This window comes from Corapipo altera, unplaced genomic scaffold (assembly GCF_003945725.1).
Source record: "Corapipo altera isolate COAL_440 unplaced genomic scaffold, ASM394572v1 318, whole genome shotgun sequence".
In the NCBI taxonomy this organism is placed as follows: domain Eukaryota; kingdom Metazoa; phylum Chordata; class Aves; order Passeriformes; family Pipridae; genus Corapipo; species Corapipo altera.
In genome coordinates this window covers 42,620-65,543 of record NW_020885115.1, presented here as the reverse complement: position 1 = coordinate 65,543, position 22,924 = coordinate 42,620, and the positions used below count along the sequence as shown (strand labels likewise).

General features: G+C 67.5%; 2 protein-coding genes across 2 annotated transcripts in view; one reads left to right on the top strand and one right to left on the bottom strand.

Annotated features, from left to right (window-relative positions):
* The first annotated feature begins 925 nt into the window (after positions 1-925).
* SLC4A2 (solute carrier family 4 member 2) lies at positions 926-14,844 on the top strand. Its single transcript, XM_027669903.1, has 23 exons — positions 926-944; positions 3,830-3,973; positions 7,066-7,234; positions 7,338-7,573; positions 7,691-7,815; positions 7,964-8,187; positions 8,913-9,049; positions 9,126-9,306; positions 9,389-9,524; positions 9,661-9,844; positions 9,922-10,036; positions 10,110-10,294; positions 10,685-10,898; positions 10,978-11,199; positions 11,436-11,584; positions 11,715-11,909; positions 11,990-12,253; positions 12,403-12,492; positions 12,752-12,918; positions 12,995-13,248; positions 13,523-13,692; positions 13,974-14,147; positions 14,247-14,844. The coding sequence occupies exons 2-23, from the start codon at positions 3,914-3,916 to the stop codon at positions 14,325-14,327; spliced, it is 3,732 nt and encodes a 1,243-aa protein (XP_027525704.1). The 5' UTR covers positions 926-944; positions 3,830-3,913; the 3' UTR covers positions 14,328-14,844.
* A 50-nt stretch (positions 14,845-14,894) lies between these two features.
* The window catches only part of FASTK (Fas activated serine/threonine kinase), a 9,870-nt gene continuing 1,840 nt past the window's right edge, over positions 14,895-22,924 (bottom strand). The window contains exons 3-10 of the mRNA XM_027669904.1: positions 20,796-21,266; positions 20,118-20,266; positions 19,704-19,920; positions 19,440-19,599; positions 18,796-18,887; positions 17,873-18,494; positions 17,456-17,570; positions 14,895-15,482 (exon numbers count right to left, since the gene is read on the bottom strand). Of these exons, the coding sequence (XP_027525705.1) occupies positions 15,396-15,482; positions 17,456-17,570; positions 17,873-18,494; positions 18,796-18,887; positions 19,440-19,599; positions 19,704-19,920; positions 20,118-20,266; positions 20,796-21,266 (1,913 nt within the window). The 3' untranslated portion in view covers positions 14,895-15,395. The remainder of the gene's footprint in view (positions 15,483-17,455; positions 17,571-17,872; positions 18,495-18,795; positions 18,888-19,439; positions 19,600-19,703; positions 19,921-20,117; positions 20,267-20,795; positions 21,267-22,924) is intronic.

Genomic DNA, 22,924 nt, shown 5'->3' with positions numbered 1-22,924 from the left:
GGGGGGCCTCCGGTGGGGACCCCGCTGTCGAGCCCTTCGGGGTCGCTGCACCGCTTCAAGCGGCTGCCAAAAGTCCCGGGATTTGATCGTCCTAACGATCCGCTGGCACCGGCGCCTGCGCCTCCCCGCCAGCAGCCCTTCCGCCCGCGCTCCCGGGGGCTCGGGGGCCGGGAGCGGGGCTGGCCTCGTGCCCAGGTAGGGCTGTACCTGGTTTGTCACCTGTCCTGGGCGGGCAGCGACGCTGCAGGAGACAGAGGGTGACAGGAGCGTCCAAAGGACGGGTTGGGAACCCTCGTTCACTGGGAAGGGCTGGGGGCGACTCAGGTGCCCCCCTGCCCACGGATGCCATCCCAGCCGGCGGAAGGGAGGGGACCGTGGGAGCCGTGTCCCCGCGGTGTCCCCATCGCAGCCCCCACAGTCGCAGCCTGTCATTAGAGGGGATGTGGTGGCCGCAGGGGCCGGGCTGGCTGCCCGAGGGCGCCGCACTGGGGCATTCCAAGGGCGCGAGGCCAAGAGGGTGGGCGCAGCCCTCGCCCGAGGTGGGTCCCTGCGCTCATGGAGGGGTTCGTGTTCCCTGTGTCCCCAGAGACGCGCGGGGCGGGAGCGGGGTCGCCACGGGAGCCGCGGCGAGGTGGGGCTGCCCGAGGAGCCGTCGGGACTTGGCACGGCCGATGTTTGGATCCGGGGCCGCTCCACGAACAAAGCCTCGCGCTCCCGCCGCTGCTCCCGCGGCTTGTTTTCCTCCTGAGCCGGTATAAAACTCCCGGCAGCGCTCGGCAGCTCCCGGCACAGCGCGGCTGCTCCGGCCACGCTCCGGCCGGGCCCCGCGGGCCAAAACCCCGCCGCGCCGCGGGTCCCACGTCGTCCCCGCTGGGACAGGACCCGGTCCCGGGAGCCGCGGGAGCCGCTGGAGCCGTGAGCTCTCCGGGTCGGCGGGCGATGGGGTGAGTGTGGCCGAGCCCGTGCTGAGCCCGGGGGGTGGCATAGACGGGGTGTCCCCCAGCCCTGCCGCGGGTGATGGTGTGGCTGTCCCTCCAGCCAGACCCCCCACCTCCCCATGGGGGTCCCATTCTCCAGAGACCGAGAGGTCAGTGCCAGTGCACAGGGTTGTGGGGGGCAGCTGTGCCCGTCCCCTCCCAAGACTGGGATGGGGATGGTGGTGGGGACCACTGACAGTGATGGCAAGAGCCTCTCGTGGGGGTCCTGGCCTCTCCAAGGTGGCAGTGAGGTGGTGGGGGGGTCCCTGGCGTGTCAGTGACAGTAGTGGTGGCAGTGACACCACGTGGGTGCAGAGCCATGATTCATTTCCAGATCTGGTGGTTTCGAGGTTGTGGGCTGAGGGGTGTGGGGGGGGCAGATATTTTTGGTGTTGGTTTCCAAAGTTTCAGTGCGTGAAGCTCTGCCAGGCAGGAGCCGGTGGTGTCCACCCCAGCTCCGTCCCACTGTGTCCCCCACGGTGATGAGGGAGTGCTGGACCACAACCCCCTCTACCAGGTGGGATCTGGTGGGCACTTGGGGTGCTGGAATCTCCTGGGTGTCTCCTGGAGCAGCCAGGTGAGCTGGGCCAGGGAGCGAGGGGCTGCAGGGGGCTCCCACTCTTGGGGGTGGGCAGAGTGCTGGGGCACCCACCAGGCCCCTCTGTTTCGGGGTGCAGGGAACTGGGGGTCTCCTGATTCCCCCATTCCTTGGGCGTGTCCTTGGGCACAGCCTGAGCCATGCTGGGCTTGCCCCAGCCATCCCTCCCACCTGGAAACTGGGAACACCCCGTGCCTGGGGGCCTGCCAGCAGGGAGGCTGTGAGGGACACGCGTGTTCCCTGTCACCACGGGGCCAGCCAGGTGTCACCTCTGGGGCTGGGGAACGTGGTGCAGGGGTCACCGTCAGCCTCGCCGCTGGTGTGGGCACAAGCGTGGGTGGCACAGGTGTGTGCACTGAGCCCGTGCCAGGGGTCTGCTGGGTGTCGTGGTGGTGGCAGGAGACACGGTGACAGGAGTCACAGTGCTGCTGGTGGCAGGGGGGTTCCTGCTGCTCTGGCATGGTGGAGGGGGCAGGGGGGCACTGGCTGCCCTGGGGCTTCCCCACTCCCATCCCTCCTCATGCATCATCATCCTGCCACGCTCATCCTGCCACCTCAGTGCCAGCAGCGCTGGTGGTCCCAGCTCAGGAGGGGTCCAGGAGCTTGTGGGCCCTGTGGGGCAGCCCCACGGCAGCGTGGGGCCGGGGCCGAGCCCTTTAATCGCCTCAGCGGCTCAGGCAGGCTGGGGCTGGTCCCAGGAATGTGACTCCGGCGGCGCGGGAGTGGCCGTGGCAGCGGCGCTGGGCGCCCATGGCAGCAGCCGGTCATTCCCGGCGTGGCCAGCGCTGGCAACCGCCCGGGATCGCGGCCCTGCCCCGCTTATCGGGGCGGCCCGGCCTCACACAAGGGGCCATTGTGCTGGGGGCCGCGCACAGGGCGCGGCTGGTGGCGATGCCAGCGCTGCCACCGTCACGGTCCCGCCGCTGCCACGGGCACACGGCCCGACCCTCCTGCCCCAGAGCGGGGCAAGGTGGTGCCACCACAGCTGCGTGGTGACAGTGGCACCATCCTGGGGTGTTCCCACTGGACCTGTCCCCCCATCCCAGTGTGTCAAAGTGCCCTGGGAGCAGGGTCAGCCGTGGGGCTCCGATCAGGGCTGGCTCCACAGGGGTGGCATGAGCCCTGTGGTGTTCTGGGCCGCTGGCTGTCTGTGACTCAGCCACCCCTGCGGAAAGCAGAAGTGTCCCTCTGCCCCCCTGGCTGCCGTCACCCTTTCCAGTGAGGTCATGCCCCTGGCTCCCAGGGACTGCATGTCCCCTGTGCCACTGTCCTGCTGGGTCTCTGTGGTGGCACCTGGGGGTCAGGGGGCTGGGACCCCCTTTTTGGGCATTATGGTTGAGAGCGCGATGTTCCTGAGAACAATCCCAGTGTGTTCCCAAACTAATCCTGAGCTGCCCACAGGATTAAACCCAAAAAGCTGCTTAGCACTGGGAGCAGCAATGCCATCCTGCTCCAGCGCCCCGGCACCCACCGAGGGGGTAGCCCAGCACCACGTCTCCCCGTAGGAGGGTCCCATCCGGAATTTGGGGGGGGGTGTGAATGCTGGCGGCGGCTTGGCGGGCGCCCGGGGAGAGCGGCGTGGCAGGGCGGATAATCTGCTCACTGGAATGTGGATGTGCTGGCTCTGGCCCCGGGAGCGGAGGATTAGGGAGCAGCCGGAGCAGGGTAGCACCGAATTTTGGGAAAAGGTGGGATCTAGGGCCTTGGTGAGGGCTTGAGAAGCCACGGCCTTGGCAAATGCTGAGAGCACGACTCCTTGAGCCTCACTGTGGCCACCGTGCCGGCACCCCAGCAGTGATGGTGACGAGGACGGTGATGCCACCCATGTGAGACGCAGTCATCCGTCACCACCCTCCTCGGTCCCCACTGTCACGTGGGGCCACCTCCCGCAGCAATAAACGCGACACGCCGGTGCCAGAGGGGTCAGCGCGGGGCCCAGGGAGCTGCCGAGGGGCAAGTGTGGGATGAAGTTGGGTTGGGCAGGGGACCTGTGGGGCTTTGGGGGGTCAGGCTCTGCTGTGGCCCCCTGGGTCTGGCACCCTGCCCACACCCTGCGGGGTTGGGTGCTTGCCCGGGGTCCCGCTGCCCCGGCTCTGCTCCCCTCCCGGCGTTTGTCTTGGCCACGGCTCTCCCATTCCAACCAGTGGCCAAGACAAACCAGCCTGGAGCCAGCACGGCCCGAGGAGGGGCAGCCCTGGCCCCTGCCCACAGCACTGCCCTGGGGACACCCCCTGAGCCCCCTCTTTCCCCCCAGGTTATGCTGCCCCGACAGCGACCCCTGAGCCCCCGCGAGAAGGAGAAGGGCTAAGCCGGCGGTGCCGGGGGCTGTGCCGGCACCATGACCCACTCCCAGGTGTCCTCCGAGCTCCACCACATCGTCTCCACAGCCTTCCAGAGCGTAAGTGCCACTGTGGCGGCGGGCACAGCCCCGCGGCTGGGGGGACGGGGGGGCTGCACCCCCTGATGCTGCCTGGAGGGGTGAGGGGTGGCACAGCACGGCCCCATCACTGGGCTGTGGGGTGCTGGAAGTGCCCTGTGGCACCGCCACATTGCTCAGGTGTGGGCAGGGCTGTGGGGTGCTGGCAGAGCGGCTCAGCCATGGGGCAGGGCTGTGCCCCACAGCAGCCCCCCAGGGCAGGCCAGGCCAGCTGTGCCGGGGCGGTGAGTGCCCTTGGGGCTGGCGCAGTGCCGGCGCCGTTGGTGCCGCAGCTGTGGCGGTGCCCTCGGTGCCCGTGGTGCCAGCACTGCCCCGGTGTGGGTCCCAGGCTGAGTTAATGATTGACCCCCATGCGCGTCGGGGCTGCCGGTGCCGTTGGCAAGTCCCCGTCGCACACACGTGACCGGGGATGGGACCGGCCCCGGCCTCATGGAGTTCCTCCGGGGCTCCCCGGTAAGCCGCGGCCTCGGGAGGCCGGCAGGGCCCCCCGGGCAGTGCCCACCAGGGCACCGTCCCACCCGTGCCGGGGTGATGCCGGGCGAGGGAGCGTGTGCTGCCAGGGTGCAGGATGGAGCCCCCCGGGGCGGGGTCGGGGGTGCTGGGCCATGGCCAGAGGGGCTCAGAGGCCGTGGGGGATCAAAGGGGTCACGGGGAAGGTGGAAGGTGGGAAGGGTGGGGGGATACAGGTGCAGGACATTTCCTGACGCCACTGCTGCTGTCACGTGGGGCTTTGGTGTGCCAGGCTGGTGGGTGTGATGGGGTGGCCTGGGTCACCCCCCGGTCACCCTCGGTCACCCCCATGGGTCACCCCCCTCAGGGGGCTCTGGGGTCACCATACGGTGGGGACATGGACGGGGCACCACGACTGTGCCCAAATGTGACGTCTGTGCTGAGGGTCTGCAGGGGGGTCGAGGCACTGCCCTGGACGGGCAAGTGCTGTGGGTGCTCACTTGGGTTGCCCCCCTTTGCCTGCCGGGGGGTGTCCTCCGCCCCACCTGCCCCCCCGTCCCGGTGCCCCCCCATCCCAGTGCCCCATCCCCATGTCCCCATCCCGGGTCCGGGACAAGCCCCATCCCGGGGTCACTGGGGGGCCGTGGCGGGGGGACAGCAGTGCAAGCCCCGGAGGGGGCGGGGGGAGCAGCGCTCCTGCCTTAGCGGGGAGAGGGGGGATTTACCGAGGAGGGGGGTGCGTGCAGCAGTGGGGGTGTCGGGGCTCCACCGGGGGGTCGCTGCGTTCCGGGGGTGATCTGAGCTCAGCAGGGGGAGCCGGTTGTTCCGGGGATCCCGGGATCGGCGCGGGGGGGAGGGGGGGGCTGATGCGTCCCGAAGTGTCGATGCGTCCCGGGGGCGTCGGAGTTGGTGGGGGGCCGGTGCATCCCGGGGGGGTCGGTGTAACCCGGAGGGGCCGGTGTAACCCGGGGGGCCGGTGTAACCCGGGGGGGCCGGTGCATGCCGGGGGCTCGGTCGCTCCGGAGCTGCCGCCGGTGCCGCGGTGCCGCCGGTGCCCTCTGCGTTCTCCGTCACCTTGAGGCGGGCGCGGGGCGGCTCCGTCAATATTTGGCGAGGCCGGGACGGAGCCGCCGCCCCCCCGGTTCCCTCCCCGGCCCCCCCCTCCCGGCCCCATCCCCGGCCGGTCCCGCCGCTCCGATAAAGCGCTGCGGGAGCTGCGGCGAGAGCGGCTCCGCCATGACTCAGGTAGGACCGGCCGGGGACGCGCCCCCCGCACCCCCCCGGCGTCCCCCCAGCCCCGCAGCCCCCGCATGCTCCCCCCAGCTTTGCACCCCCTGCCTGCCCCCCCGGTCCCGCACTCCCCGCATCCCCGCACCCCTCTGCATCCCCTCGGTCCTGCACTTCCCGCACATCCCCCCCGCCCCGCATTCCCTCCCGCATCGCCCCCCCCATCCCTCTACCCCACCCAGCCCTGCACCCCAGCCCTGCCCCCCCAACCCCGCCCCCCTGCCCCCGAGCCCCTCCCCCCCGAGCCCCCCCATTGCCCCCCAGCACCCCCGGCTGGGGCGCAGCAGCACCGGGAGGGGCCACAGTGCAGGGGCCCTGCGGGTGCAGGGGAGCAGGGGTGGCACGGCACTGGGGGCCTGTGGGGGGAGCGCAGCACCGGCGCACAGCACCGGGGTTGCTGAGGTTGTACCGGGGAGCACAGCACCGGGCATGGCACTGGGGGTGTATGGGGGGCACAGCATGGGTGCACTGGGGGTAGGGCACAGCACCAGGGCAAGATACTGGGGATGCTGAGGTTGTTCAGGGGCACAGCACTGAGGGTGCTGGGTTCCAGCTCGTAGGGAGAAGGGAACTGGGGATACCCAGGGGCACAGCACGAGGACATGGCACTGGCGGCGCGCGGCGGGCACGGCACCGGGGCTGTGGTGTTCTGGGGGACTGGGAGTGTGGCACTGGGGTGCTGGGGCGTGTGGAGGTAGTGTGGCCTTGGGGATACCCAGGGGTACAGTACTGTGCTGTGGTCTTGGGGGTGCACAGGGGGGCACAGCGCTGGGGATGCTGGGTCCTGGCTGACTGGCGGGCAGGCACTGGGGGTGCACAGGGGTGCATGGCTCCGGGACATGGCACTGGGGGTGCACAGGGGTGCGTGGCACCAGGACATGGCACTGGGGGTGCACAGGGGTGCGTGGCACCAGGGCATGGCACTGGGGGTGCACAGGGGTGCGTGGCTCCGGGACATGGCACTGGGGGTGCACAGGGGTGCATGGCACCAGGGCATGGCACTGGGGGTGCTGAGGCACATGGGCTGGAGGCAATGCTGGAGCGCAGTGCTGAGGCTGGGGGTGCGTGGGCTGTGCGGGGTGGGAATGGGGTGTACGGGGTGTGCTGGGGGTGCATGGGGTCTGTGGGGTGTGAATGACACAGTGGGCACCCTGTCCAGGGGTCCCTGGGTGCCTTTGGGGGCCCCAGAGAGCCCCCTGTCTGGGGTGCCCATCGGGCAGGGGGCTGTGTGAGTGGGGTGTGCTGGGGGCCGGTAGCGTGGTGGTGGCGATGCCAGCGGCACTGAGAGCCTGCTCAGCCCCGGTGCCGGCCCACAGCCCGAGCAGGAGGCACCGGGCGCCGGCTCACCTGTCTTTGGGGAGGAGGAGGAGGAGAAGGACCTGAACAAGGCGCTGGGCGTGGAGCGCTTCGAGGAGATCCTGAGCGACACTCACCCCCGAAACGCTGAGGAGGCCGGACGCAGCTACGGCGAGGAGGACTTTGAGTGTGAGCGGGGCCGAGGGCAGGCACGGAGCAGGGAATGGGCAGGGGGCAAGTAGGGAGCGGAGAAGGGGCAGAGAACAGGGCACCAACCTCCCCGTTCCTCCAGACCACCGCCAGTCATCCCTCCACATCCACCACCCGCTCTCCACGCACCTGCCCCCTGATGCCCGCCGCAAAAAGGGGGTCCCAAAAAAGGGCAAGAAGAAGGCCCGGCGTGCATCCGTCCCTGGAGAGACCCCCACGATCGAGGAGGCTGAAGAGGATGAGGATGATGTGTGCGACACAGAGACAGAGCGATCGGCGGAGGAGCTGCGGCAGCCTGGGCCGGCCGAGGCGGTGCAGGTGAGGGCAGTGGGGTAGGGGCAGCGCTGTGCCCCCCGGCTCGGGATGTCTGGGCCAGTGTTGCCCACGGCTGGGGGATGTGGCTCCCCAACAGCTGGCTCACCCCCTGCCCCCCAGTTCTTCCTGCAGGAGGATGAGGTGACCGACCACCGGGCAGAGGAGCCGGTGGCCCCTACGGCACTGCCCGGTTCCCCCCCGGAGCCCCGGGGGGCCACGACCCCCAAGGATGCCCGGGCAGGCAGGTGAGCCGGGGTCGGGCAACGCTGCGGCTCTCTGGGGATTGGCAGCCTCCTCTGGTCCCCCCATGGCAGAACAGCCCCCTCCAGTCCCTCACAGCAGGGTTGGGGTGCAGAGGGGGGCTCGGTGCTGAGCTGGGCTCCTGACTTGCAGCCCCGATGCGGAGCAGGGGGCTCCAGGGGAGGGGGCAGCCGCCGAGGCCGGGTCCCCGGGTCGCCCCACGCCCAAATCGCAGCCGGGGCACCGGAGCTACAACCTGCACGAGCGGCGGTGCATCGGCAGCATGACGGCTGCCGAGCAGGACCGGTACCAGAAGATGCCGACGGACGAGTCGGAGGCACAGACGTTGGCCTCGGCCGACCTGGACTACATGAAGAGTGAGTGGGGGCTCCCCGTGCCTGGGGCCGCGCTGGCAGTGACCACGGGCTGGGTGAGCAGGGCGGGGACGGTGGGTCAGGCAGTGCTGGGGGGGCATGGCTGGAGATGAAGGGTCTGGCACTGCGAGGATGAGGGGCTCTGGGATGGTGGGTCTGCAACAGGGGGTCTAGCAGTGCCAGATCACCCCTTGGCTGCAGCCAAGCTGGGCTGGGGACAGGTGCTGACCCCACTCCCAGCACCGGGCACGGCAGCAGGGGACCCATCCCGGGTGCCAGGACTGGGCCAGGTCCCTGTGGAGCGCTGCCAGGAGCTGTGCCTGGGGCGGCTGGAGCCAGTGACAATGATGGCAGTGGCGGTGGCTCCCCTGGGTGCTCGCCAGCCCCTGGGATTCGCAGCTTGGGGACTCCCAGGGTGACGGGTGACACTTTCCTCGGAGCTCCCGGGGGAGTGTGGCCACGGCAGAACCTGTGTGCCAGTGGGCACATGTAGGCCTTGGTGCAGGTGACCCTTGGTGCTGCAGCACTTGCCCCCAGCACTGGGATGGTCCTTCTGCCCTGAGATGTCCCAGGCAGGATGCAACAGCTCCACGGCCCCTTGTGTCCCCCCTGCCAGGGCTCAGTGCCCCCCATGCTGGAGCTGTGTCCCCTGTGCCAGGGCTTGGAGTGCAGGGCTGTGAGCCCCGCAGGTTGCCCACCCCACAGCGTCACTGACCCTTCCCCACCAGGTCACCGCTTCGAGGACGTGCCGGGCGTGCGCCGGCACCTGGTGCGGAAGAGCGCCAAGGCACAGGTGGTCCATGTCAGCAAGGACCACAAGGAGCCCAGCACGAGGCAGCGCAAACAGGACAGGCAGCCCCACGAGGTGCGGGGTCCTGGGGTGGGGGGCAGGCAGGGATGGGGGTCCCAGGGATCCCGGCGCTGACCTGGCCATGCCGCAGGTGTTCGTGGAGCTGAACGAGCTGGTGGTGGACAAGAACCAGGAGCTGCAGTGGAAGGAGACGGCGCGATGGATCAAGTTTGAGGAGGACGTGGAGGAGGAGACCGACCGCTGGGGCAAACCGCACGTGGCCTCCCTCTCCTTCCGCAGCCTCCTGGAGCTCCGCAAGACCCTGGCCCACGGTAGGGAGGGGGGGTCACCCCGTGGCGCCCGCAGTGAGGGGGGTCCCGTTCCCGCTGGCCTCAGCCCCCTGTCCCTTGCCAGGGGCTGTGCTCCTGGATCTGGACCAGAAGACGCTGCCAGGGGTGGCTCACCAGGTGGTGGAGCAGATGGTCATCACAGACCAGATCCGGACCGAGGACCGCGCCAATGTGCTGCGGGCGCTGCTGCTCAAGCACAGGTGGGCACAGGGAGCGTGAACGCAGCCCCCTCCCCTGGGCTCTGCTCCCCAAGCCACAGGGCCGGCGCTGTCCCCAGGATCCTGGTGATGGCTGTACTGTCGGGCCACCACAGACAGACCTGGCTCTGTCCTGCAGCCACCCGAGCGATGAGAAGGAATTCTCCTTCCCGCGGAACATCTCGGCGGGCAGCCTGGGCTCCCTGCTCGTGCACCACCACAGCACCAACCACGTGGCTGAGGGCTCCGAGCCGGCTGTCACCGAGCCCCTCATCGCTGGCCACGCTGCCGAGCACGACACACGTGTCGACGTGGAGCGGGAGGTGGGTGCCACGGCCCCCCAGCCCTGCCCGTGCCCTCGGGAGGGGCCTGACCCCAGCCCCCCGCTCTGTCCCTGCAGAGGGAGGTCCTCACCCCCACGCCTCCAGCCGGCATCACTCGCTCCAAGTCCAAGCATGAGCTGAAGCTGCTGGAGAAGATCCCGGACAACGCCGAGGCCACGGTGGTGCTTGTGGGTACGGAGGGGTGGGCAGGGCAGGGGGGTGGGGACAGTGTGTTGGGCCCTTGACTGACCTCTGTGCCCCCCAGGCTGTGTGGAGTTCCTGGACCAGCCCACCATGGCCTTTGTGCGGCTGCAGGAGGCCGTGGAGCTGGACGCGGTGCTGGAGGTGCCCGTGCCCGTGCGGTTCCTCTTCGTGCTGCTGGGCCCCAGCAGCACCCACATGGACTATCACGAGATAGGGCGCTCCATCTCCACACTCATGTCTGACAAGGTCCACGGGGCATCGGGGTCTTGCCGGGGTGGGGGGCTCAGGGATGTGCTGGGACGGGGGGCTCAGGACCATGCTGGGGTGGGGGCTCAGGGCCGGAATGGGGTGGGGTGGGAGGCTCAGGTTGGGCTGGGACCAGGGCCTCAGAGCCATGCCAGGATTGGGGCTGGGTGTCCTGTTGGGGCCGGGGGTCTCAGGGATGTGCTGGGGCCAGGGACTCGGGACTGTGCTGGGTGGGCATCTTGTGGCTGTGCCAGGGTTGGGGCTCAGGGCTGTGCCAGGATGGGGGCTCAGGGCTGTGCTGGGGCTGGGGGCTGGGGGCTGTGCTGTGCTGTGGGCTCAGGGCACTGCAGTGCTGTGGGGTGGGCACTGACCCTACCATTTCCCCCCCAGCAATTCCATGAGGCCGCGTACCTGGCTGACGACCGGCACGACCTGCTGAACGCCATCAACGAGTTCCTGGACTGCAGCGTGGTGCTGCCGCCCAGCGAGGTGCAGGGCGAGGAGCTGCTGCGCAGCGTCGCCCACTTCCAGCGCGAGATGCTGAAGAAGAGGATGGAGCAGGAGCGGAGGCTGCTGCTGGAGCCCAAGTCCCCTGAGGAGAAAGGTACCTGGGGCAGGGTTCGGGTGGGGGGATCTCAGCTGTTGTAGTCTCACTGTCTGTCCGTCTGTGTGTCTGCCCCCAGCACTGCTGAAGCTGAAGGTGGTGGAGGACGAGGTCGAAGAGGACGATGACCCCCTGAGGCGCACGGGGCGGCCCTTCGGGGGGCTGATCCGGGACGTGCGGCGGAGGTACCCCCACTACCTGAGCGACTTCCGCGACGCGCTGGACCCCCAGTGCATCGCCGCCGTCATCTTCATCTACTTTGCTGCACTGTCACCAGCTATCACCTTTGGGGGGCTGCTGGGTGAGTGCAGGGGGTGCGGGGGGAGTGGGGGGCTGTGGAGGGCTGTGAGGGGTGGTGGGGTCATGGGGGGCTGCAGAGCTGCCGGGTGCTGCCCTGTGTGTGCTGCAGGATGCAGCGGGTCAGGGACCTGGGGCGGGGCCACGTCGCGGGCCGAAAGGCCGGTCCTGCCGGTGTGCCTGAGCCTGTCCTGGTGTGCCTGAGCCTGTCCTGGTGTGCCTGAGCCTGTCCTGCCGCAGGGGAGAAGACGCAGGACCTGATCGGGGTGTCGGAGCTGATCATCTCCACATCGCTGCAGGGCGTCCTTTTTTGCCTGCTGGGCGCCCAGCCCCTGCTTGTCATCGGCTTCTCAGGGCCGCTGCTCGTCTTTGAGGAGGCCTTTTTCACGGTGAGGGGGTGGGAGTTGCCCCAGGGCCCAGGGGGACATATCACCCCTGGCCCCACTGCCGGGCCCCTGCCCAGCCCTATGGCCATCCTGACACTCATCTGTCCATCCGTCTGTCCCCGTGGCTGGGCAGTTCTGCACATCCAACGAGCTGGAGTACCTGGTGGGGCGTGTCTGGATCGGCTTCTGGCTCATCCTCATCGTGCTGGTCATGGTGGCCTTCGAGGGCAGCTTCCTGGTGCGCTTCGTCTCCCGCTTCACCCAGGAGATCTTTGCCTTCCTCATCTCCCTCATCTTCATCTATGAGACCTTCTCCAAGCTGGCCAAGGTGAGCAGGTGGGGCCAGGGAATGCAGGGTGGCTGGGCGGGATGTGGTGCTGAGTGTCCCATCCCGTCCCGCTGCTGCAGATCTTCCAGGAGCACCCGCTGCACGGCTGCCTGCCCGCCAACGGCTCGGCCGAGGCCTGGGGCAATGGCAGCGTGGCCACGGGCAATGGCAGCGTGGCCACAGCCAACGGCACCGCCCTGGCCACCGGCACTGCTGCCCGTGGCACTGCCAAGGTCACAGGGCAGCCCAACACGGCGCTGCTCTCGCTCGTGCTCATGGCCGGCACCTTCTTCATCGCCTTCTTCCTGCGCAAGTTCAAGAACAGCCGCTTCTTCCCTGGACGGGTGCGTGGGGCTGTGGGGCAGCTGTGGGGCTGGGCTGAGCTGGGGGGGGGCTGGGCTGAGCCAGGGGCCTGGGGGGCTGGAGTGAGCTCAGGGGGACTGGGGTGAATGAGAGGGGCAGGCAGGAGGCTGAGGCCAGGCCATTCCCCCAGATCCGGCGGCTCATCGGGGACTTTGGGGTGCCCATCGCCATCCTGGTGATGGTGCTGGTGGACTACAGCATCCAGGACACCTACACACAGGTCAGCACCCACCCACCCCTTGGGCAGGACTCCCCCCCTCCTCCTGCAGGGTCCCTGTGCCCTTTCCCTCTGTCCTGGGTGTGGGTCAGTGGCTCCATCTGTCCCCGCTATGGCTGTGCCCACTCAGCTGCCTCCAGCTCCCAGTGTCTTACCTTCCATCTCTCTTCAAGTCCAGTTACTGTGGGTGGTGACTCCATGCCCCCCCTCGCCCTGGGGGGCACAGCCAGCACCCCCACCCAGCGTCTCTCTCCCCCTGCAGAAGCTGAGCGTGCCCAGCGGGTTCTCGGTCACGGCCCCGGACAAGCGGGGCTGGGTGATCAACCCCCTGGGTGAGCATAGCGACTTCCCCGTGTGGATGATGGTGGCCAGTGGCCTCCCTGCCGTCCTCGTCTTCATCCTCATCTTCATGGAGACCCAGATCACCACGTGAGCGCAGCAGGGCTGGGTGGGGTCATCGCTGTGGCCGGGGGAAGCTGTGCCAACCGTCTGCCCTTGTGCCCAGGCTGATCATCAGCAAGAAGGAGCGGATGCTGCAGAAGGGCTCCGGGTTCCACCTCGACCTCCTGCTCATCGTGGCCATGGGTGGCTTCTTTGCACTCTTCGGGCTGCCCTGGCTCGCCGCGGCCACCGTGCGCTCGGTCACCCACGCCAATGCCCTCACCGTCATGAGCAAGGCCGTGGCACCTGGGGACAAGCCCAAGATCCAGGAGGTGAAGGAGCAGCGGGTCACTGGGCTGCTGGTGGCCGTGCTCGTTGGTAGGTCTGGCCCTGGGGGAAGCCAGGACGCTGCGCTGGTGTGAGGGCAGCAGGGGGAGGGGTCCAGGAGCCTTAGGGGGCTGTGGCTGTGCAGGGGCACTGTGGGCAGTGGAGCTGGGGCACCCCGAGCCCTGGCCAAATCATGGCCGTCCTGTTCCCTGTGGGCGCAGGAATGCGGGACCTTCTCCACGTGATGGGGGTGAGCAGGGAGGGTGGAGCGGGGCTGGGGGGCTACGCTGACCCCCCTGCCCAGGCTGACCCTGCTCTGGCCCAGGGCTGTCCATCGTCATCGGGGACCTGCTGCGGCAGATCCCGCTGGCTGTGCTCTTCGGCATCTTCCTCTACATGGGTGTCACCTCCCTCAATGGCATCCAGTTCTACGAGCGCCTGCAGCTGCTGCTGATGCCCCCCAAGCACCACCCTGATGTCACTTATGTCAAAAAGGTGGGGAGGGGCCCTGGGGAGAGTCACTGGGGGCAGGACCCTTGGCTGGGGCAGCAGCCAGCCTGGGGCACCCGTGGGTGGGGGCATTGGGACATCCGCAGGGCAGGCTCTGCCAGAGCCTTGTTTAGGGGGGCAGAGAGGGTCAGGGCAGTTCTTCGGGGGCAGCCAGACCCTGGCAGGGCCATGGGCCGTGTTTGGGGTGTGGGTACCCCTGGGCAGGCTGTGCCCGTGGTGGGAGGGGAATGAGGGGCCCGGCCCACGCTGACACGTGCCCGTGCCAGGTGCGCACGCTGCGCATGCACCTCTTCACCGGGCTGCAGCTGGGCTGCCTGGCCGTGCTCTGGGCCGTCATGTCCACCGTGGCCTCCCTGGCCTTCCCCTTCATCCTCATCCTCACCGTGCCGCTCCGCATGTGCCTGCTCAGCCGCATCTTCACCGACCGGGAGATGAAATGTGTAAGTGTCTGTCGTCCCTGGGGGGCAGTGGGGGCTGGACCCCCGGGGTGGGCAGGGCCGAGGGGGCCCTTGCTGCCCCTCAGCCGCCGTGTCCCGCAGCTGGACGCGGCTGAGGCCGAGCCCATCCTGGACGAGCGGGAAGGTGTGGACGAGTACAACGAGATGCCGATGCCCGTGTGATGGTGCCGGCGGTGAGCAGCCCGTGGTGGAGGCTGGGCACAGCCAGACCCCCGCGCCGCGGGGCCGGGGGCAGCAGCTGCGTGGCCAGACCCCCAAACTCCCTGGGCCCTTGGGGGGCACCTGCCAAAGAGACACTGGCCCCAGGCTTGCCCTGCCGAGGCCCCTGACCCCCCTTGCGGTACAGCCCCCTCGGGCACCTCCTGCCCACAGCGTGGGGCAGAGGCCCCTGGCCCCCTAGCAGCACTGCAGGTCCCCCTACAGCCCCTCAGAGCCCCCCAGCTACCGCCCGACACGCAGGTGTCACCTGAGCCCCCGCGGGGGTCATGGAACAGGAACTCAATGGCAATAAACAGCTTTATTCCCAGCGCGGGGCTGAGGCTGGAGGGTGACCCTGTGCCCCCCCATCGAGGGGGGGCCGGTCCCTGGGGGGCTGCCAGGGCTGCCCTGTGCTGGGCCCAGCCCGGGGGGGGGGCGGGGGCCCCCCGCTGCCTTCGACTAATAAAGAGATCGGACTTTGCACACTTTTCACCAGTTTTATTGGAAAGTTCCCCCCTTCCCAAACTCCCCCCTCCTCCTGGCCCAGGCCCTGGGAACAGCCCCCTGTGCACACCCGCTCCCAGCCCTGTGCGGGGTCTGCTGTAGCCCCGCAGGACCCCCAGCACCCCAGGGAGGGGCCAGGCCCAAACCCCCTCCCGGCAGCTGTTGGGGGCACAGGGACACCCCCAGCGCCGAGGGGAGCCCAGGCCTGGCCCCTGCAGCAACACTGGGGTGGCAGAGCCACTGCAGGGGGGCCATGAGGGACCTTCCCCCCACCCCCAGCACCAACCCCCCCGCACCCCTCAAGTCATACCCCAGCCCCCCATAACGGCAATAAATAATCTCACAGGCCCCCGCCCCCGTGGGAACAGGTGCCCACAGCCTGGGCCCACAGCCCGGCCCCCCAGGACGGGGGGCAGCTCCATATCCCCCTGGCCCCCCAGGATGGGGGGCAGCTCCATATCCCCCTGCCCAGGGGAAGGGGCTGGCAGCACCCACCTGGCCCCCCACAGCCCCCCCCGGGTCCATCCCTCAGAAGCGCAGCTCCCTCAGCTTCTGCCGCAGGTAGTGCTTGGCCTCCTCGATGCCACTCACCTTCTCCAGCTCCGTGTAGGGCAGCTGTGAGGGGACAGGGACAACATCAGAGCAGTGACACCAGCTCCAGCACCACCTGCACCCCCAGTGCCACCAGCCCCCAGCCCCCTGCAGCTGTGGGTGGTGGTGGGAGGAAGAACAGGATGTGGGACGCTCCCCCTGGGAAGGAGGCCAGCGCAGCTCCTGCCAAGGGGATGGAGGGCACGGGAAGCACGAACAAGCCCCTGCTCAGCCCTGGACAGGGTGCAGGGAGGGGCAGGCCCAGGGAGCACCCATGGCCCCAGTTCCAGCCCCCACTGCAGCCAGGAGGAGCCTGGCACACTCGTGAAGGAATCTCGAGCTCCACTCTCCAGCCTCCATGAGGGGGAAGGGGTACTGGGAGAACTGGAAGCTCTGCTGGTCCAACAGCCCTGAGAGCACCACCAGTGCTCACGGAGCAGGAATGAGGGGCACTGGGACTTGCACTCCAACCACCGGCAAAACAGGGGAGGGATAAAGCATCAGGAAGGCTCTGAGGGCTGGAGCCCTTCGAAATACAGGTGAGAGCTGGGGGTGTTCACCTGGAAAAGATAAGGCTCCACAGGGAGACCTGAGAGCCCCTTCCAGGGCCTAAAGGGGCTCCAGGAGAGCTGGAGAGGGACTTGGCACAAGGACAAGACAGAATGGCATCCCACTGCCAGAGTGCGGGGATAGATGGGATATTAGGAAGGAATTCTTGGCTGTGAGGGTGGTGAGGCCCTGGCACAGGTTGCCCAGGGAAGCTGTGGCTGCCCCTGGATCCCTGAAAGCGTCCAAGGCCAGGCTGGACACAGCTTGGGGCAATCTGGGCTAGTGGAAGGTGTCCATGCCCATGGGAAAGGGTGACTGGATGAGCTTTAAGGTCCCTTAAGGTGGGTCCCTGCTGTGCTTTCCACAGCCAAGGGTGTCCCAGAGAGCCTTTGGCACCAGCTGGAGCCCAGTGGTGGGCACTGGGAAGCCCCCTCAGCGTGATGGGGGCTCGGCCCTGCTGTTGCTCCGGGGCCATGGCCAGCCCTGCCCAAACGCTGCCCAAGGGAGAGCCGGCCCTACTCTCGGCCCTGCTCCCAGCCCTGGGCAGCTCCCAGGCAATTCCTCAGCAGAGTCACAGGACTCCAGAGCTCTGCACAAACAAGGGGCTCTGGGCTGCTGAGCTGTGGAATGAGGAGGAGCCGGTGCTGGCATGGCCCGGCAGCAGCGGGGGGGCGAGGAGCTGTGGGACGGCTTTTGGGAATGGCTGTAATTCCGGTCAACTCTGCCGTGCAGGAGTGAACAGGACTGAGGGCTCATTTCTGAGCCATTTACCTCAGAAAGATCCATCCTCAGGCTACAACCACCCATAAACAGGCGTGTGGGAGCTGCACACCCTAAACCAACACCTGGAGGTTCCTGAGGGAGCTGCAGACACCTGTGAGGGCTGTGCTGGAGCCCGAGGGCTCCTCCAGCCCCAGTGCTCTGCATAGAGCAGCCAGGGCTGGAACCAGGGCTGGAACCAGGGCTGGAACCAGGGTGGGCAGGGTCCAACCTCCCTCCCTCTCCCCAGCACATGGGATCACGAGTCACAGCACAGGGACCTGTGTGTCCCCACCTGATTTCACCCTGAGCCCTGGCAGCCTATGCTGCCAATGGTCTGCTGGCCTGGGCTGAGCCCCCTCTCCTTCCCCTCCCTTGGGTTCAGATCTTGCTGCTCAGCACTGACTGTCCCTTGTCCCTGCTTTCCATCAGAGCTGGTGTCACCCTCCAGCCGCATGGAAAAAGTCCTGGGTGGGGTGGGGGAGGGCGAGAAGGAGCTGTGAGGATGAGTCATCCCAGTTTCCCCTCATCCCTGCTTCCCCTCACAGGGACCAGAGTGTTTACAGTGGGCATGCCAGCTCTGACCCTGTCCATCCACGGGGATGCCAGCTCCCAACTCCAGGCCCATCAGATGCCAGCTCTGAGCTCTCAGCCCAACACCCACTGCACCCCACGGCCCCAGCACTTACCTGCACCAGACAGTATCCCAGCAGCCGCAGGTGCCGGTCCCTCATGGCGCGGGATCCCACCAGGATGTCGGAGTTCTGGCAGTAGTGCCACTTGTCATTGACCGACAGCACCACCCTGCACAGGGGACAGCAGGGATGGTGGTGTCACCCCACATCACAGCATCACTCCATGCCACAATGTCACCCCACCCCACAGACCCTGCTCCACAGAACCACGACGGATGAAGGGCAGCACTCCAAGCCCCCACAGACCCCGCTGGTGGCAGGGGCAGCTGTTCCCAGCACCCTGGGGCGGTGGGGACGGGGGTCTGTAGGTGCCCCACAGTGCTGGGGCCAAGTGCCGCAGAGGGCGGGAGCCGAAGGCAGTGCCAGGGTGGCAGTGCCAGAAGGGACCGGGCACAGGGCCCCGCTCTGTACCTCTGGATCTCCTCGGTGCCCTGTGGCCCCTTGCCCGGGCCCCGCTTGGGGCTGGGCCGGCACGGCGAGGGCGGGGGGCCAGCATCGTCACCGGCGGGGGGGCTCCACTCCTCGGGGTCCTCCTGGGCCTGCTCCCCCTGGAAGCAGCCGTGCTCATGGCCAGGGTGGCCGGTAGCCTCCTCCTCCTCCTCCAGGATCTTGCTGATGGGGAACTGGAAGAGGGAGGCGGTGGAGGCGCGGGGGGAGCAGTCGGGGGTGCCCGGCGGCGGAGCCGAGAGGCACTCGGAGGGGCTGCTGAGTGTGGAGCTGCCCGGGCTGCCCAGGGATGGCTCCTTGCTCAGCCCACAGTAATAGTCCGAGGGGGGCTGGAAGCAGGGGCCCCCCAGGGCCGGGCAGAGCGCGGGCAGGAACCGCCCGGCTCGGCCGCTCTCCCGGGGGCCTGGGGGGCTGCTGGGCGTCTCTGGAGCAAACGGGGCAAAGTCCTGCAAGTCCGAGGTGAGGGCCAGGACGCTGGAGCGCAGGGACATGGTGGCAGGGGATGTGGCCGGGGGAGCCTTGGAAGCCGCTGGAACGCGGGAGAGAGGCAGCACTGTGCCCGAACGGTTTATCCACAGCAGGAAATCTGTGGAGAGGCAACAGGGATCAGTGAGGCTTTGGGAACCCCTGACTTATGGAACACGGGCTCAGGGCCCCTGTGGCCCAGCTGGGACTCTGTGCCACAGAACAGAGGCACAGGAAAACCCCCCTTCCTGTGGCGGGAGGACTCAAGGAGCTTCCTCCCAAAGCGTCACAGAAGGCAGCAATACAGGGAAGGGGGTGACAGAAACAGCCACGACTTGTTCTGCCCTAAATAACCTCCCAGATCAGGCCCTGACACACCACCCCACAGCTGGCAGCCCCCTCCCCAGGGCCCGGGGGGTTACCTGTGCAGTACCCCGGGGGCAGCACCTCATCCTGTCGGTAGCACTCCTCCCCCACCAGCTGCCGCAGTGCCTCGGCCACCAGCCCCTTGTAGCTGTGAGAAGAGGGGACAGTCAGGGGGGCACTGTGGGGGCTGTGTCCCCACACACAGCTGACACGTCCTCCTGCCAAGCACATCCATGCAGAGACGGGAACCCCCGGGAGAAGGAAGCAAAGAACAGGAGCTTTGGGCTCTGTTGTTGGGGAGCGAGAGGGGTCAGGCCCTGGCTCCTTCTGCAGAAAAGCTCCTCCAGAAATCATGACACTATAGGCCTCCAAAAGGGCTCCCCAGGCCTGGCACCACTGCCCAGGGCAGGGGAGAGTCCTCAGCTCTGGAGGGATTTAACAGCTGTGTGGATGTTGCACTTGGGGACACGTCAGCGGTGGCCTTGGCAGTGCTGGAGGATGGGTGGGCTCAGGGTTCTCAGAGGCCTTTTCCAACCCAAACAACTCTACAATTCAGAATGATTCTGTGATTCTACACAGCTCCCCCACAGGCCTCAGAGCTGCCGCAGGGCCTTTCCCCCAGCACCATCTGTGATCCTGCCGGGGCAGCTCACAGACCCCGTCCCTGGAGAGGACCGGTGGAGGGGCACTGCCCCCTCACCTGTACTTCCTGTTGGCCTCGTCGGCGGTCAGGGCGTGCTCGAACATGAGGACGCGGTACCGCGGGTCCAGCCGGGGGCCGCTGTACTCCCGGAACTCCAGCTCCACCGCCGCGTCCAGCAGCGACAGGTACCGGCGCACGATCAGCGCGTAGGGGCTGCCTGGGGGGAGCAGGATGGAGCCCACTGGGACGGGCACCCCCCTCCCATCCCTGCCCCAGCCCGGGCTCTGCCAGCTGGGAGCCCCCAGCAAAGGCCCCACGTACTCATGACATTGGTGATGAAGGCTGGGGAGAAGACCTGGTGCAGGACGGTCTGGGGGAAGTGGCTGAGCTGGAACATGGACATGAGGATGTTGACGGTGGCCAGGGGTGAGCTGCCAGCCTTCTGCTCCAGGATGGCCTCCAGCTTGGGGAAGAGCTCCCCATGGTTGGAGGGGCGGTAGTTCATCCGGCTGAAGGGGAACACCAGCTTCTGGATCACCTGTGGCAGGAGGAGAGGCCATGGGGTCGGGGAGGTATGAGGGACAGGCCGGGGCCACCTGCCCAGCGCTGGGCAGAGATGGGAGCTCAGAGCCTGCCAGGATCAGGGTATGACCCCTGATCCCCCGGGACACTGCACTGTGCTGGGGAGAAGGGCCACGGCTCCCCCAGCCCAGGTGTGCCCAGCGAGGAGCTCACCTTGCTGTCCAGCTGCTCCCCGCGCTTCAGCAGGAAGTTGGCGATGGTGTCGAGCAGCCGCGGCTCACGCAGCCGGTGCCGCGCCACGTACTTGGCGATGAGGGCCATGGTGTAGGGGGTGAGGTTCTCCGCCTTCCGGGGCAGCCACTCTGCCAACACAGCGGGGGCACTGCCACGGGGCTGCCTCTGCCCAGGGCACGCAAGGGGAACAGGACCAGACAGCAGCACCAGCCCTCCCAAAACCCAGACAGCTCCCAAAAACCCTCAGGTATGGGCCAGGTGAGAGGCTCAGGCAGATTCCTGTCATGAACAGCCAATGCACAGCTGGAGCACAGCAGGAGCATGCACAGGGTGGGGCCCTTCTGTAAAATCCCACTGAAATTCCACTGTACCCAGCCTGGAGGCATGGTGGGAAACCAGCCCCTGGAGAAATGGGGGGTCCCACCCCTCTGGAAGGGCTGGGCTGGGCAGCTGGTGACAGAGTGGCCATGACACCTCCTCCTGCTCCACCCCCGGAGCCCAGCAGGGCCCCAGCCAGGGATTTCACCCCCCCACGTTCCCGGGGCCCAGGAAGGCAAGGCTGTAGAGCCAGAGCCCTCCACGTCCCCCACTCAGCCAGAGCCTGTGTCCCCTGTGCGGGCAGCAGCAATGCCGGGAGCCCACCCGGGCACCCCTCACCTGCCATGCTGCGGATGAAGCGCTCCTGCCGGTTCTCGTAGAAGAGCTGGGAGCTGAAGATGGCCTCCAGGGCCTTGTTGTTGGCCTCCTGGGCGCACAGGGCCAGCATCTCGTCCAGCAGCGCCAGCTCGTGCTCCCGCATGGCGCTCACCTGGCCCAGCGTGTGCCGCACCAGCCGCAGGATCTTGCGGTTGTTGATGAGCTGCTGGTCGGAGGCCGCGTGGCCCTGCAGCGCCTGCGCCCGCAGCCGGTAGTAGGAGAGGAGCAGGAAGAGGGTCTGCGGGTGCCGCTCCTTCTCCAGGTGCCGCTCCAGGCTGCTGAGGCAGGACTCGACCAGGGGGTGGGGGCTGGAGGGGTGCAGCCGCATCACGCTGCTGAACACCATCGACACGTCCTTCTGGTTGAAGCGGCCCAGGCGGCTGCGGGACTCGTCCTCCAGCACCCGCACCAGCGGCGACTCCCCGGGCAGCCCTGCGGGGGCACGGGCACGGATCAGACGCTGGGCACGGATCAGCGCCACAGACAGCTCAGTTCACACCTCAGCCCCACAGCACAACCGCCTCCAGAGCTCAGGCACGAGGCCACCGCCGGGGCAGGACAGATGTGCCATGTCAGTGACCAAACCAAGAAGCAGAAGGGGAAGGGAAGGCAAAGCCTGGCTGGAACATGAGCACACCTGCACCATGGAAAACGCCACGTGGAGCTGCGGGGTCATTCCCACCTCCCCACCGGAATAGGAGCCCTGCGGCTCACCCGCATGAGTGAGGTTCATTTCCTAAGTCTCAAACATCTTCAGGACAAATAATTCATAGAATCCCAAAATTTCAGAATGGTTTGAGTTGGAAGGGATCTTAAATCCCATCCAGTTCCTCACCCTGCCAAGGGCAGGGACACCTTCCACAAGACCAGGCTGCTTCAAGCCCTGTCCAACCTGGCCTTGAACAATTCCAGGGCTGGGGCAGCCACAGCTACTCTGGGCAACCAAAAAATTCACCTCAAAAAGTTCTTTAAAAAAAGTTGTGGTTGGAAAACAACTGAGACTTCTCACGTGACCAGACTAAACCCTGTTTGTTCCGGCAGAGACTAATCCTTTGGCTTTTCTGACCTTCTCCCATTTCCCGGCTCAGCTTTAGCCTGTCCGACCTGGCTCCCAGGGAAACACTTCCCTGCAGCTCAGGAGTGTTATCCAGCCCCGGCTGTCAGGAGGGATCTCCTCAGCAGAGGCACAGAGTGCTGGGAGGCCCCAGAGCCCCCCGTCCCCCCCGAGGCTGAGCTGGCACGGGCAGTACAGGGCGAGTCACTGTGGGTTATCGTTAACCACAACTCAGGAGGGGGAACGTGCAGAATTGGTCTGAGCAGCTGCTTTGTTCTGTAAAAAGGCCTCAAAAGGGGCTTGGAGTTTGTGTTAATGAGGGGTGAGAACCAAGTGGGGGGAACAGCAGAGCTGGGCGGCCCGGCACGGGGGTCTCGGCGAGGGCAGCCCCGGCTCAGCGTCAACAAACACCCGGCGCCGCCGGCCCGAGGGGGAAGAAAAGCACCGGCCCCCCTCCCCCGCCAGGGGCTCGAGTTACTGCGGCAACCGCGGCCGGGCAGCTCCGCCAAGCCCCGGCCCGGGGGGGCTGCCGGGGACGGGGACAAGAACTGCTGGGGGGAGCTGCAGACGGAAGGGCAGGCACCCGCCAGATCATGGAATTCTGTAATGGCTTGGGTTGGAAGGGATCTTGAAGCTCATCCTGTTCCACCCCCTGCCATGGGCAGGGACACCTTCCACGGGCAGGGACACCTTCCACCAGCCCAGGTTGCTCCAAGCCCTGTCCAGCCTGGCCATGGACACTTCCAGGGATCCAGGGGCAACCACAGCTTCTCTGGGCAACCTGTGCCAGGGCCTCCCCACCCTCACAGACAGGAATTCCTTCCCAGTATCCCACCTATCCCTGCCCTCTGGCAGTGGGAAGCCATTCCCTGTGTCCTGTCCCTCCATCCCTTGTCCCCAGTCCCTCTCCAGCTCTCCTGGAGCCCCTTCAGGCCCTGCAAGGGGCTCTCAGCTCTCCCTGGAGCCTTCTCTTCTCCAGGGGAACCCCCCCAGCTCTCCAGCCTGGCTCCAGAGCAGAGGGGCTCCAGTCCTGGCA

What these genes read in the sequence shown, in the direction of transcription:
- SLC4A2 (XM_027669903.1), top strand. Translation starts at nt 3,914, where the DNA reads ATGACCCACTCCCAGGTGTCCTCCGAGCTCCACCACATCGTCTCCACA. An exon ending in GCGCTGCTGCTCAAGCACAG is followed by an intron (nt 9,525 to 9,660) that starts GTGGGCACAGGG and finishes TCTGTCCTGCAG; the next exon opens with CCACCCGAGCGATGAGAAGG. An exon ending in GCTGGTGGCCGTGCTCGTTG is followed by an intron (nt 13,249 to 13,522) that starts GTAGGTCTGGCC and finishes GCTCTGGCCCAG; the next exon opens with GGCTGTCCATCGTCATCGGG.